The sequence below is a fragment of the Salarias fasciatus genome, chromosome 13 (genome assembly GCF_902148845.1).
Source record: "Salarias fasciatus chromosome 13, fSalaFa1.1, whole genome shotgun sequence".
In the NCBI taxonomy this organism is placed as follows: Eukaryota; Metazoa; Chordata; class Actinopteri; order Blenniiformes; family Blenniidae; genus Salarias; species Salarias fasciatus.
This window is the reverse complement of record NC_043757.1, coordinates 11,738,884-11,754,372: the sequence shown is the minus strand read 5'-3', so window position 1 is coordinate 11,754,372 and position 15,489 is coordinate 11,738,884. Positions and strand designations below refer to the sequence as shown.

The 15,489-nt window shown below is 43.5% G+C and overlaps 1 protein-coding gene across 2 annotated transcripts in view; it reads right to left on the bottom strand.

Annotated features, from left to right (window-relative positions):
- Positions 1 to 15,489, bottom strand: part of LOC115399827 (signal-induced proliferation-associated 1-like protein 2) — an 86,765-nt gene that overhangs the window by 36,999 nt on the left and 34,277 nt on the right. For both annotated transcript variants that reach the window (XM_030107407.1, XM_030107409.1), the window contains exons 3-8: positions 11,690 to 11,823; positions 10,274 to 10,462; positions 5,025 to 5,199; positions 4,728 to 4,831; positions 3,056 to 3,213; positions 1,872 to 2,448 (exon numbers count right to left, since the gene is read on the bottom strand). In XM_030107407.1, coding sequence (XP_029963267.1) covers positions 1,872 to 2,448; positions 3,056 to 3,213; positions 4,728 to 4,831; positions 5,025 to 5,199; positions 10,274 to 10,462; positions 11,690 to 11,823 — 1,337 coding nt within the window. The remainder of the gene's footprint in view (positions 1 to 1,871; positions 2,449 to 3,055; positions 3,214 to 4,727; positions 4,832 to 5,024; positions 5,200 to 10,273; positions 10,463 to 11,689; positions 11,824 to 15,489) is intronic.

The following is a 15,489-nucleotide window of genomic DNA, read 5'->3' as shown; positions in this document are numbered from 1 at the left end:
GGGAACACACAATTAGATCACAGCTTCAAGGCGGAGGAAACAGACAGGACAAATTTTTTGTGACTTACAAGACACCTAGAACCACTTGGCCTTGAAAATCACACACTGTAACATCGGAGTTGTACAGATGGCCGAGGAACAATTACGAAATGGGGATGAGAGGGCTTGGGCTCAGTGGGAAGCTCTCAATGGGAGTGAAGTAGTGCGAGGCCAAGTGTCTGCTATTTTTGAGTTTCTCAGACCCAAAAAAATGTGTCTGTACTTCCACTTCTACTTTTAAAAATTGGGTTGGTGTCCTGCTTAAACTGCCCCTTTCTGTACCTGGACCGAGACATTCTCTGACTCAACAAAACAAGAACGGACTAAAAAACCCTGTCATCACTAATCTTTCACTCCACTGAATCACCCGTCTGTGGGAGGGATTGGCCTCCGTTTCATCACAGTGGCTTTTTTTCATATGATATTTCCTAATGGTTTATCCTAATTCACTTCTGAAGCCGTATGACCTATATGGCTCACTCCACTCGTTTGCTGATTCTGTGCAATGAGCCAAAAAAAGCTATCAATAGGAGGTCTGTAATCCTCTTTGGGCTCTGACAAGTCTGCTTTACAGTTTCACATTCGAGTAATGTTCCTGTCCGCTATACGTACAGTCCAAAAAGAACAAGGTGGTCCTGAGGAGAAGTCAATACAAAAAGAGCCTTATAGACTTATCCAATAAGCCAGATTCTTGCTACGTTCAGGGAAAAAACAGGGAGAGAAACACAACAGCAGAAGCTCGGTGTATAGTTAATGCTCATAGGACCTGACAGAAGAGATATAGGTTAAACAAGCAACAGTTCTGCTGATCTAATGGTGAAAATAAAATAACAAGCTTTGTGGCGAGTCGTAAAGCTACAATGGCAGGAGCAATATTTTTCAGAATGTTCAGGTTCACCACAGAGAGACCACAACTATCCCAAAGTAAAACGCTACACTACACCATTCACCACGAAGGCAGTGATTTACATGCCAGATGCCAAGCATCATTTGAGGGAAACAGAGTTCTAACGGATTTATTAGGACATTTTGATGACAGACTTCATGTTTCAGAAGCTGCTCCGTCGGAAAGATGGACTACTGCACTCTGTATCTTTGGCAATACTGGAACTGACATTCTCTGATAAAGGGAGTTTCTATGCTTTCCACAAACAGCAAAAGAAGTAGAAGTTTCCTAAAACCAGAATTTTAAATTTTGATATGATGAAAGAATAAAGACAGACTGTCTTGTCAGACTCCGATAACTCTGTGAGGGAAAGAGAACCGAGAATCTCCAAAACTGCAGCTCTGGTGAGGCGTTTAAGGGAGTTAAATCAGTGAACTGATTGGCAGGGTCATGAGCAACCAGGGCTCGATAGTGCACGGCGAGTGAAGGCCGGCCTGTGTGGACCGGTGTTTAATTCAAGGAGGAAAAATTATAAATATCAGTCGCATTAATAAAAACATAAATTGCCAAATCTGACCTTCAGCCAATCAATCAGGTAGGATATGAGGGAAACTCTAAGCCATTTGCAGAACAGTTACCAAACGAAGCAACATTTCAGGACAAATGCAGCTTGACTGGAGGGATGAAGCCTTGATTGGATTTTGCTACACTCAGCAGATCACGGCTGGACCGTAAAGGTAGTACACTTCAAACCATCCTCTGTAAGGACAAGTCATTACTCAAAAGCCAAATAAAAAAGAAGAAGAAAAGATTAATTGTTTATTTAATTTAAAGAAGACGTCAGCATGGAACATGCGGCAGAGGATCAGCTGGTCTAATCTATGATTTGATCCCTCAGCGGACATGAGACTTCTGAAATGATGGTTTGGTGTTTAAATGGTCTTACCTCCAGTCTCTGCACCATCTCTCGGATGTCCTCTCCACAGTTATCGTGGGCAGACAGCATAATGCACTCCCCGCGCTCGTAGAAGATCTTGATGCTCATAATCCCTGCGGTCCAGCCGATGACGTCGCGACACGAGCAGTTGAAGACCACGTTCTTCGATTCCTCCTCGATGAGCACAATGAACTCGTTGGATATGCCCAGCAAGCAGTCCACGTCCGCCGACTGCCCAAAGTCCCGGGCGCGGACGCTCCAGGTGATGGCTCCCACGCTGAACAGATGCGCATCCTTCCTGGGCTTCACTTTTTCCTTCTTCTTTGCCCCGAGGGTGATGAAGCTGAATTTGACGGCCGAGTCTATAGTGGCGGTACTAACAAAGTTCTCAGCTAAGTCCTTCAGGTATTCCTGCCGCGTACGCGTCGCCATGGCTCGGAACTTCTCCGACTTGTGAGCGGCGTTTTCTCCGTTGATGACCTTAGCGAGCAGGAAGTCCCTGAAAACTGCAGACTTTGGGAAAGTGACGGACTTGGGAATAGGAGGGCCAAAGGGAGGCACATCTTTCGATCTGGACACCGCCACACTGCAAAACACAACGTCCATAATTCAAATGTAGCTGCAACAGTTAAAAAAGAAAAACAAACACATTGAACTGTTATTATAAAGAGTAACCATTAGAGAAGTGCTTAAATTATATGCTGTTCAAGTAAATTATTCCTCATGAGACTAATCGTGATCTGTTCGACAAATGCTGTAATATTAGCAAAAAAAAAAGGCTTAACTTCAGAAACACTTGAAGTGTAATTTCAAGGTGTCTCTGAAGATAATAACTGTATCATCACTGTACAGATCAAAAGAGCCTCGCAGTTCCCACACATTACTATGGAGTCATGATGGAAACCGCAGAAAGCTCTTGGCAAGCTATTATTACTCTTCTTTCAACTTAGGCGCTCTTAAATGTTCATCTGGAGCCATTTGGCATCAAGACGTTTATGCAAATTAAATCCACAGATCAGCACATTCTCCTAATATCTAAAGCATGCTGGTTTTCTGCTTGCCTCATGGGAAATGTGTTCATTTCTGGAGACTCAATACCACTAAGTGCACTTTTTTTTTTTAACCAGTTCACCTTTGCTTGCTTTTTCTAATGAATTACTTTTGAGACATCCCTCCATGCTCGTTTCATTTACCTGTAGCAAACGTTATCGGTGCACGGGTTGTGGACTTTGACGATGACAAACACATGTTGAAAATGGGAGCGGATGTTTTTTGGAGTGAAAGGAAGGGCCCCGGGCTCCTGGAATACTATGGTGACGATATCGTTCCCGATGTGCCTCTTCCGTAATAACTAGAATGAAAGAGGGGAAAATCAAATTAAATGCAACAAGAACAAAGAACATAGAGATTAAGATCAGAATCAGTCGGTGCAGGTTTTTCTGAATAAAAAGCCTCCGTAGCGAAGTGCGAAACAGTGGGAGAGGCAGCAGAATGACTCAGCACTGAATCTCTCAGTTGCTTGTAAACTTATAAAAGTATAAAAAGCTTAGACCACCAAGAACCTTCAGAGCAAACACAGGAGATGACACAGAACTGTTGCTGACGCAGATTTCAACCTTGAATGTGCAACACATAACATTCAGTTCAGGTTTAAAAAAAAGGTTCTTCAGTTCTCAAGTGGTGAAAACATTGATTTTAATCTTACAAGTGTATTTTGTGCAGTTTGCAGCAAACCTGGTGAAGATGGTATGAGCCACGCCAGCTGTCTAGAGTGCATGTTGTTTACGTCTTATTTGAAAATGTCCTTAAGAGCACAAAGCAAACAGGATGAGCTGGCCTGCATGTTTTCCTGTTATTGCTTAATGTAAAGGAAGCGTACTATTAGAAGGGTGGTGGAAGACTGCACCATTTGATTAGCCTGAACTGTTTTCTTGACAAAATCATCACACAATATTTGAAATATTGTTGAAAATGTAATTTTTTTTTTAAAGGAAAAATATGCATGGTCTAATTCAGTACTTCTAGTTGAAATAGATATTCCACCTTGTATAGATGGTTTAAGCAGATCTCTGTTTGGTTTGAGGCTGTCAGTGAGGGTTAGCTAGAGTTGGAAACCGCCAGGATTAGAGTTACAAAGGTGAATTGAAAGAAGAAAATAAAGAAGAGTGAGCCAATCTCTGCCTGAGCCTGCCTAAAGATTACCACAAGTGATTAAATTTAAGTATCTCACTTCATGATACACAATTGGAAACGGAGAAAAAAAAAGAAAAAGCCCTTTTACTACCACCACCTCTAATCCTGCCAATCACACACTTTAAGAGACTCTTGATGGATTAGCTCTCTGCTCCGCTTCACTGTAGACCCTGTCCTATTCCATTCCGTCACTCACCGAGTCCTTCACTATATTCACCGTTCGTGTCTCTACAGGGCTGCACCTTAGGTTTTATTACAGGCTCAAAAAGTACTTCCATATGAGTGGTGCAGCGACTCGGTAAAGCTCTGTAATCTCAGCTTTATCGGGCCGTCGCTCACTAGTCCACCACTACATCTACTTAATTCCACTTGTTAGCGCAGAGCGGCACGGAGGCCCGTCTTAACGCCACGCCAGGTCCGGCCCCTGGGGACACATTGATTAAAATCCTACTATGAGGTTCTGTCACCATGGCAATGCTCGTGCTTTCAACTGATAGGTCATTACCGAGGCAAAATGAGTCTCTGGGGAAGATTGGCAGGATTCGGGAGTGGAGATATCCTAAAAGGAAGCTGCTCTGGGACTTATTACATCCATTAGACGCAGGCTCGCCACACAGAAGGGCAAACATGGTGGTCTGCTGCAGGGACAAGAAGAGCGTGAAGTCTACTGACCTGCTGTCGGTTGTTGGGCGTGTAGGGGAGCATCGTGGACACATGGAACATGAGCTCGTAGTCTTTATAGGTTGTGTAGAGAGAGTGTGTGCCTGTGGAGTCAGCTGCAAGAGAAGGAAGGAGCGGTCAAGGTCTCAGATTTAATTACACAAGTTTGATAGAAGCAAATAGAGAAAAACCAAGATTAAAGACGCTTAAAGGCATCACGGACAATATCAGGACATCAGGGTGAGCAAAGAGTGTCCGGTGTTGCACTTTGGAAATATTTAGTTTGGTGTGTGTGTGTTGATGGCTCACTCTTGTTGTCCAGCTGCGCTCTGTACTTGGTGAAGCCTTTGAGGCGCACTCTCTGGCCCAGCAGGTCCAGGAACTCCTCCAGCGCAGGCCCGGCACTCTCATTGTTGTACATCTCCTCCTCCGTGCTCTGGCCCGCCTTGCAGTAAAGCACCCCCACCTTATGCTGGAAGCTTAGCTGGAACGAGGGACACACAGACACTCACGGGTGAGTACCATTTCCTGTCACTGATGTGCATCACACGCACCACACTCATGCGCGCCGTACATTATGCACTCAAAGCATGCGAGTGTCCACTTTCCATCATGTCACAGCTGATGTGGAGGCCTTCATAGCCCTGCTAGAGGAGAGCTGAAATCCCCTTTTGTGAAGCGAGGCTGTGAACTCTTAAGACGCTCTGAGCTCAACATAAATCACGCCGAGCTATTAGCTGCTACTTAAGACCAGCTGTGGAGCAACAAGGGAGTGAAATACAGATGCATTTGGTTTACGGCACTGCAAAATGGTTTTTAAACCTTTATTAAAAAACATCTCCTCCTTGGGCAATACTTTAATTTGCCAAGTAAGTATAATAGTAAGAAGAGCTGAACGGCGTCAGCTTCCCATTCAAAACACTCCTGCTCAGCAGAGGTGTTCCACTGCAAATATACCGAGTCGTTTACAAAAAGAGGCACTCGTATTCACAAAACAGCCAGCCAAACCTCACAGCTTTTCATCTCAAGCAATAATACCATCTCGAAGTGACAGGTCTCGTATGAACTTGTCTCCTGACGAGACAGGAGAAACTAAAACATCTGTGGTGATTCTTCCTGCCTGGTGGGAGAGAGAGTCCTCCCTAACAAATGAATCTTTTATGGCTAACAGCTTCCTGATCCCGGCCAGGAAAGAGAGTCAAAGGAGACAGAAATACACAGAAGAAATTGCCCCCCGGTCTTCAGCACCTGTTGCCCGATATTCACAGCAGCACCTTTATCTCCACTCGGGGTCAACGTGTTGGTTGTGGTGAGACCGAAAGGTTTCCTTGAATGTAGAAATCAAGAGACGCCTCATATAGTGGAACAAATTGGAATTGTCTTTTTCCTCAGTCACAGGTTATCAGTTCCCCGTGTGCCCCCGACACCGTTGTCATGGTGACTTCCCTCTATCAGGCAGCCTGCTCCGGCTCGAAAGCTCCTATAGTGAGGGGGAAAAAAAGCTATTACACCATCAGGCCCAGTGGAAATGGCATGATGTGCAATGATGTGGTCCTGTATTTTTTTTTTTTTTTTTTTTCATCCTTTGTTATATGGACTCACTTAACCTCCTGCTCCCTTTGACAGACTGGCCAATGGCGAGGACAATCACGGATGGCCCTTTGGTGCGATTTTGTCACTGCTTAAAAAGTGCAAACACATCAGGACACATAACACAAGTACAGATTACGGCCCCTCCTGAGGTGAGGCTTATTGTGCGACTGCCTTTGATGTGTCTTTTTCTGGTGGCACCATTTGTGATAAGGCAGAGCAGCCAATGAAAAAAAAACTGCAACTCAAGAGATCTTGCCAAAAAACTAAGCAAAATAAGGGCCTTTCTTGCCTTCCCGCATCTCTTCTTTATCAACGTTCCTTTTTCTTTATCGAGCAAAAGCAGAAGGGCGTTCAAAAATATAGTCCCTCCTTTTCTTGAAATAAAAATGGGAAGAAGCTTAATGAGGGGAGAGTGAAACGAGGACGGCGTTTCCCCCGGAGAGCTCCGAGATGCACCTGGGGGGATACAGCAGTGTCCTAACACGAGACAAAACAGCTCTGTGGCATCTGCCTGCGCCACAGCGTCCTGATGCAGCAAAAATACAAAACGAGCCTCCCAAAGCATCATGGGGCACCATTACATGGACATCTACTGCTCCGAGAAGTGAGAGTCCTGCAGCACCATTATCTGAAGCCGGCGGACGTCATGGTCACCGCATACATTTTACAGAGCTCCTCGGCTTTTCAATATCCTGACAGGTGGATTGATTTACATACTGAGAGAGCTGGCTTTCCGGCACTGCAATAACGGCCTCGGTAGGAGGTAGATTACTCTCTTGAACTTGTGGAACAAATCGCACTTAAGCCTGAATTATACTTCAGAGTTGAGCTGCGTCGCTGTGGGCATCAGGAGGTGATTTATGAACCCGGGAAGGCTTTTTCTTCTTGACTGTTTCAAAACAGCTGAAATGAAAACAGCTTCAGTGGTTACTCAGATGTGACCGGCGTTGATTCTTTGTTTATGTGAGAATCGAGAGCAGTGCAAGAAGATCCACTTCTTCAATAAGAAAAAAAAGGCCACTTTGTTGAAAATTTGCTCTCGTCAAGCAGAATTCTGCACACAGATACTGTATAAATACGTTACATACAATATCAGGACCACATTTTGAGATTTTGATGTTTTACATGTTTTCTCATTTGTCAGCTCAATTTTCTTTTTCCTTTGTTTGGCTACTTTAACTATCATTTGCTTGTTTTTTTCCCTATCATTCCGGTCAACTTCTGACATTTTCTTTACTGTGTAATCAGTTCTGTCAGGTTCCATTAGCGTATACTGGTGTGTGCTTGTTTTTGTAGATTTCCATCATCACAGCAGCAAGAAGCTAAAGAATGCGAAACCGACTTCCCCATCGCCCAAAACGTAGGACTCAAGTTTAAAAGATAATTTCCTGTGGCCAAATATAATACACTTGGCAGAACTTGTGAGCTTGGCTGCCAATCGATTTAAATTATATGACAGAAGATGAAGTTTCATGTTAATTGAGGTGCTTTGTACCATCATTTTAAACACTTTCACACTTATCTGCTGCATTAAACAGAAGCCTCCACCTTGGCTGTGATGGTTTAAAACCCTGTTTTATTATCAATAACGTCAAATAAAAGAGGGAAAAGACCTTTGATGCAGCTGATAAACTGTACTAGAAAAGACAAATCTGATTTTAGTACCTAGATAAAAGCCTCTGATATACATGACATATCAATTATCTCTTACAATAACGTGCCTTTTGTGATTTCTATCTCTTGAAATGTGATTGACAGTATAATGCTTTTTCCAGTCTATCTGTACACAGCCGGTTCTCCGCAATCTGCACCGTGATCTAAAATGCATCCACATATGCTCTGCACTCTTCTTACAGCCTGCTATTACAGAGCAGACTACAGTCCTGCTTTCAGGGATATTTTCTCTGCTGAACCGATCAAGAGGATATTGTGAAGGCCATCTCTCTGCGACGCTCTCGCGCTGCATGCTTTCTCTTCACAGCTAAAGAAACCATTTAACAGACTGAGACACACACTCACAAAAAAAAAAGAAAAAAAAAAGAGTCAACATCTCCGGAGCAGAGGAGAGAGGAAAAAAAAAAAAGAAAGACGATAAAGCTTTCGCTGTGTGGTAGAAGAAAATGATGCACCCAAACAAAGAAACGGAGGCACATCACTGCGCTGCAGTTATTCTGTCCGACATTAGCTTCCGCACATAAACACATCACGGGGCGGTCAAAGTCCAGTCGGGTTAAACAGCAGATTAAGAGGTGCTTGACATATCAAACATTTGCGCAGCAAGTACAAAATTAATGATTAAAACATGAGTGTAGAAAAACACTGATGCCCAATTCTAAAACCGGCTTTCACTGCCTGGGCTCTTGGTCTGAGGTCTGTGAGGAGGAGTGCCAGTTGGAAAAGCTTGAAGCTCCACTTAGCCCGGGCCCTCCTCTAAAAGTAGTTTCTTAGAAGGGGCGGGGGGGAAAAAAAGCAATAAAACAATCTATGTATCTGCAGACAGTTTCTCATAGCAAAGGCATGAACATCCTCCTCTATCAGATCTGAAGGATCACTTGGGAGGAGTTTCTTTAAAGACAAAGCTACTTTGCTGTATTTGGATACACAGCTGTCTCGAGTGCATTTAACCTGCTTCGGAGAGGACAATACACTTACTGTGCTCATGTGTGTAGCAAAATCACAACATCTGAGAGAGACAAGGCTGACAATTTTTCATTACAGGAGCCTTTCCTCTGTCAGTTGGAAGGACGGCTGCGCGCTAATGAGCGTAATTCAACTAATCAGCAGCCAATTCCCTGGCAGTAAAACAAGCAGTGCACCACTGGTTAATCTTTCCACTCTCCTTTCATTCTTGTGGTTTCATTAGAGGAGAAATTAAAGGCCGTGAGATCACACGATAAATCTCTCTGACATCTGCGACTATTAAGAGCCCATATCACTATTAGCAATTTTATTCAAACAGAGATAATAGAAGATGGCAGTCTCCACCGTCCACGCAGAATACCAAGTCACTCGCACTCAGACTGAGTAAGCTGTCCGAAGGTTTGTCCTATCAGCAGAACAAGTGTGTCAAAAATGGTCAGAAAGTGTCTGGGATTTCCACTAACTCTATTTCGGGAGACTGTGCCATCCACCTATTATAAGCAGCTCTAATGTAGGACAGATGTTCCTGCTGTCTCAAGTTAATTTCTTCCCAGTTTTCTTTAATAACCGACATGAATGTTGAACAAAGCTAATGCCTACATATAAAATCTGTTCCACGCTTATCTACCCTGATACATTTTTGTTTTTCTGAATATTTTCTCTTGATTATAAAACAATGATGTTAAATTCTGTTCAATCGCTGCTATCTGGCACAGATGACTCCAAAATGAAGAGTGGAAAGTCAGTGTAAGGTTATACGAGGTATAAATTCCTTCCTTACAGAAAGTTCAACATTTGGGCAAAACACACACGTAAAAAAGAGTTAGATGAAAACATCACAGAAATATCTCGATTCAACAGAAACAACTCTGAAGGCAGTTTTTTCCGCATTAGCATAACGGCAGAGTTCACTTTCCTTGTTGGAATGCTGCATCTTTTTTGCTTCTTCAGTCTACAGTAAAAGTATGAGCAGCATTAGTTTTTGCTCCAGGAGGCGGCTTTGAGCTGCCCTATTTCTTTTCCAGTGACTTCCTGGAGTGCAGGCCGGCGGCCTCCGATCTGTGACGACTGACAGGACTCAGTATCGAGTCACCGTCCTGCGCATGACTCACCTCACAAAAGCCACAAGTGGTAGTTTGTGCACAGTGGCTTTTGTTCAGAAACCAAACACACATATTCCCCTAAAATGTCAAACCGTTCCCTTGACACGTACTATTGACATCAAAGCACTTGTACCGCAGATTGCTTCAAAGCTTGGCAATAAATCATCAGCGGCAGAGGTCTGCAACGGCGCGGGGCACAAGGGGACGTCCTGATGTACTCACCCCTTGTTCATCAAGCTTGAGGAGCTGCTCGGGGACCTTGGGGGAGTTGAGGGCAAGTCTCAGACACTGGATATTGAGCTCGGGGATGACATACTCCAGCACTTCTTTGAGCGGGAGGCCGCGGGCCGTCCCGTGCCTTGCCGTGGACGGGATTGCGTCCTCCAGTATGGCTCCACGGAGGGTGGTCAGCTGACGGGAGAGATAGATGGTAGTCTGTAGCGTGTCACACACACTCCCAGTTATACAATGTGTTCGTGTTACGTCTACATGTGCACTCGCATGCAGACTTGCTATTCGGGACAATGGCTCTATTACGACTTCATTATGATTTCATTGAACAGCATTAGGAACTCACTTCTAAATAATTAAGACAGGCTAGCTACTCACTGGATGTTAAGTGTTTTTTTACTATCGAAACCATTAGAGTGTCAGTAAAACAAACAGCTTTCAAACACCCACTCTGTAACCCCGTGTTGTTGTTTGGAACATTAAAGACACATTTACACCCATAAATCCCATTTCCCTCTGCGCAGCCTGTGGACATGAGCATCAGCAGTCAATGGCAGTCCAACAGAGAGGCTTTCTGAAGGGCAGATTACTTAACAGACTTAGCGAGGCAAGCAGGAGTAAAAAAAAAAAAAAAAAAAAAAAAAAGAAAAAAAAAATCAGTGGAACAGAGAGGCAGAGAGAGCACAGAGGCTAAATGATAAGAGTTCATGCAAATAGATGCCTCAGTGGTTTGGGAGTTAAAACACTGTCTGCGTGCGACTTGCAGGGCTACCATGACCCAGATACATTGTTTCATCGTGGGAGTGGTGCTTCAAACCAAGAACGGCACTGGATATCAGTGACATTTTCCTGCCTGACGCATCTGTTGCACCTGAATTATTCAGTGAATGAGACCAACCAGCATCAATCAAGAAGAGCTTTCACTACCACCAGGGACACCAAGAGTATGCATCAGTTTCTGGATTAATTATGTGTGTTCATTAGTGTGTGTGTGTGTACATGCCTTTGTGTGAGTGTGAGTGAGGAAAGTCACACCGACTCAGAGACAGTTTTGCCGTTTCCATGACTGGCCAACTGAGTCACAACCGGCAGCGAAGCAGCGGACACATTAAGGTGCTCAGGCCAGATTTAGGAAGTGAGAGCGGGGAGAAGCTGCCTCCTATTTTCGGGAGTATTGAAGCATTCCTCAACACTTGCATTGCTTGACTGAGTACTAAGCTGAGTGACCTTAACGCGTCTGTACCGATGTAACATATGAGAAATGTGAAGCAGGGCATGTTCTGGCAGGGAAACAACTTTTTTTTTTTTTTTTTTTAGATAAGAGCAATGGGCCGTGCAGGTGTCTCCCACCGTGCATCAATAATATAAGAGGAGAGGAAAAGGCACATGTTGGTGTGTTATAGTTACCTGGCTGGTTCTGAAGGTGACCCGATAGTTGTACTGCATTCCTTCCTTCTCCTTTCCATCGTCCAGCCGCTCCCTGCGGACACTCACTGCCACTGGTCCCAGACTGTCATCAAACCCAAAATAATTCTGATGCTCTGGAGGAGGAACAACGGATTTGAATTACTCACACACTCACAAAATGACTGCTTAAGAGACATATTTAGCCAGAAATGACCCCATAATCAAATCAATGACATACAAGCTGTATATTTGATAATACTGTGTGGATTAATGATATCCAATATGTGATACAGATTGTAGACCTAAACATTTTATTTTGGACTACCACCTTCGAGCTATGGATTTATGTAGAGTGGAAATAAAAAATACATGCCTGTGAATTTGAACCTGACCCAGATACTCCACACAGCATCGTGTCTCTCGTGGCACAGACGCACGCAGAGCAACGTTCGTGACTGGTTTAGTGAAATGTTACATCTGAGTCAGACTTGATTCAAAACAAATAACTTTCATTTATTCTTAAACTGCAATCTAAACTGACTCAACATAATTACCTGAGTAATACTGAAGCTTAAAGCTACCAGATAACCAGCGATGGTTGTCTGGTGAACCTCTGCCCCCAAAAATAATTACAAAACTGCATGTTCCTATTCCAAGTTGTCACAGTAAAATAACATAACCACTAAGCTGTGGATTTTGTTTTGATGCAATGTCACTTTGTATTATAGCTGACTATGTTTGCAGCAAGAAAAATGTCTGGTGAGATTTTCCTGGCTGTGTTCAAGTCCGGGCCTAAGTAGCAAATTCATATGAAGCTTCAATCACAAAACTAACCAGAAAAAAAGGAAGGAATGAAGAAGTTTGATGATCTCGGTGGACAGAAGATCCACTGATGCAGAAATTAAATGGAGAACAAGCTTTACAAACGGTTACAGGCTTGTCTTCTCAGTATATTTAGTAACTTGAATAACCCAGACAAGGAAGAGCTTCTTCATTTTTTACTGTGGACCACAAACTCCTGGGTCTCTCCACTGTATACAGAAGGCAAACCAGCTGATGGGCAGATTCTCATTGCTTTGCCACCTTTCTGACTACTGAAGAATGACTACGTTTTTAACTCTCTTGACTCTTCATGAGGCTTTTCCACACAGCGGTTCTCCTGTTGGTACTGCGATTTCTTCCCACAGTCCAAAAACCTGTGTTTGAGGCTAACTGTCGTGGTTGTGAATGTGTGATTTTCTGTTTCCAGGGTGTTCCCTCTCTTTGCCCACAGTCAGCTGGGGTCAGCTCCAGCTCCTGTCGACCCAAGGTGGATAGGGCGATGTGTGGACGGATTTACAAAGCCAATAATCTCAGAAATTATGATGAAGGTCGAGCAAAGCTTAAAGTTTCTTTTTTTTTATAGAATTCTGGGAATGCTGTTTGATTTTTTTTCTGGCAGGTATGTGTTGTATGACGTAATGATAGTGAACACTATAGTGCTTACACACACACACACACGCAGTGATGCCTTGAGCAAACACACCCTAATCCAGGCTAAATCCGAGGAGAAAGGCCTGGATTCAGCAGACAACAAAAAGAAAAACCTCAGCAGGGACGCAAAGCACCGACATTGGCAAAGAGATTTTCTGCTGAAGTTTAGATAACACATCCATGCCGCGTCCTGCATGCAGTGTACATTTTCAGGTTCTTGTCACTGTGGCATCAGCGATGGGGCACAGCACGTACAAGCATGAATAATAAATTAAACTGTGGAGGCAACGCAGGGTTAACTGTCAGAGGAATGCAAGGATTGTCAGGAACAGTGGACTGAGGGGAAATGCCCTGTGAGGCATAAGGTTAAACTGTTGGCAGGAGGGCTGTCTTGCATCGGAGGCTACTCGGCATCCAAATATCAACAGGACAGTGAGCGACACTGTGTTGACTGTCGAGGAACGCTTTTTGTCAACACATTTCTTTAACATGTCACTTGCACCCATCACATAGCACTGACAATTTGCTAAAGGTTACAGAAGTGATGACTTTGACTGTCATGTGAAGTGATGCCCAATTCCTCTCTTCACGTCACTCCATATATTTAGCATATTTGAAATGCCCCAAACTCTATGAAAGTGTTTACCCACATCTAGTACATAAGGCTGACCTGTATATAGCAGGGTTTGGCCCTTTGGCGTGGCATTGTGTCCATTAGGATAGCCAAGGGAGCAGCACTCCTGTTGCTAAGGGAAGAAGGGCCTTAGGCGATCAATGGGATCGATGCTCAGCCCAGGTTGATAAAAGCTTGCCGTAAAGTGATGACACATGGCCACGTCTGTGGGAGTGTGTCCATGGTATGACAGACTTGTCTCTCCAATAAAACACCTCATGAAAAAAGGGCAAAAGCTATGTCCACCTCCTGCGGGAGAGACATCATCAGCTGCTACAATGAAAATCCAGAGCAACAAGGGGCCTGTAGTAATAAAATGGCATGCATTGACACGAAAAGAGGTTCAAACAATGTTTTTATTTTTGCTCTTTTGTAAATGTTTTATATATGGATGGCTTTTTTTGTCCCGTCTTTAACATCAGTTTCTGTTTAATAATAATGATGAGGAAGATTCTTTGTGTATTATTTTTTTTTCTATGTATTATGTTGAAAACCACAATATCATTACTAAAATATTTACAATTAAAGGACTAAAAAAGTCACAGCAGTTTTAGTTAGAGGCAAATATAGCATTTGTGGTCAATAACCAACAGTGGTCATTGAAAGGGACATTTAAACTGAAGAGAAGGGCACCTCATTTTGACATTTGTTGGTATAAATATTGATGGAAAAGTACCCATTGCCTAGCTTGCCTCCGTTTAGTTTTGAGATGCAGAGGCTTTAACAGAGTTGTTACTGTGCAAATATGTGTGCAGTTCAAAAATGACACAGCTCTTACATTTTAAATATCCATGCAAAAAGCCTAAAAATGTAGTTAATTAGTTTGTAAGTTGGCTCCATTTGTAGTTATTTTTTGCGTACGTAATAAATGACTGGGAATATGAAAAAAAAGGATATAATTCTGAATTTTGATACCTTGCGAGCAATATGGTGTCAGACAACTAATTTCTTTTCAAATATGAAAGCTGACGTCTATCATTTAAACGTCAAACCAGTGGAGACTGAAAATGCTACCCGGAACCACATCTTCTGATTGAATGATCCTGCAAGTAGAACCTCACTCAGGGATATTTCAACACGCTATCTTTTTGAAGAAGTTCAGGCATCTCTGAGTGTGAACAGTGAAGCAGCTGTTTTCTGGGAGGTTGGGGGGCCGGCTTAAAAATTGGTAATTCAATCTGCTGAGAGCGGCAAGCACAGACAGTGAGAAAAACAGATACGTGTATTGCAGTGATGGGCCGGGGTCGGCATGGCATTTCAAGCGTCAGTCACAAAGGTGTTTTAATGAGGGGAGTTGGAACCTTGGCGTAGTTTTGCTGACCCTAAAATTTCATACGAGGGGTCCTCGCACCCCTCGGGTCCCTGTGGGGAACAGCTGCAACACACCCTCCCGCTCACCTCTCTCTTCTCACATGACTAATCACAGTTTCTCCACAGGGTTCGGGATAATATCAGAGGAGGACATGACCGCTCGTCTGCCGAGGAAGTGAAACACACACCCGCCCACCCAACACAAGCCTGCTATTGTTCTGGAGCTTATTTCATGTGAACCTACAAAAATAACCGGACTGTGAAGATATTTGACCCTGCGAGCATAGGCTGTTTTATCTGGGGGAGTTTTTTCTTTTGGATATTGTGTACAGTCGTGTGCAGA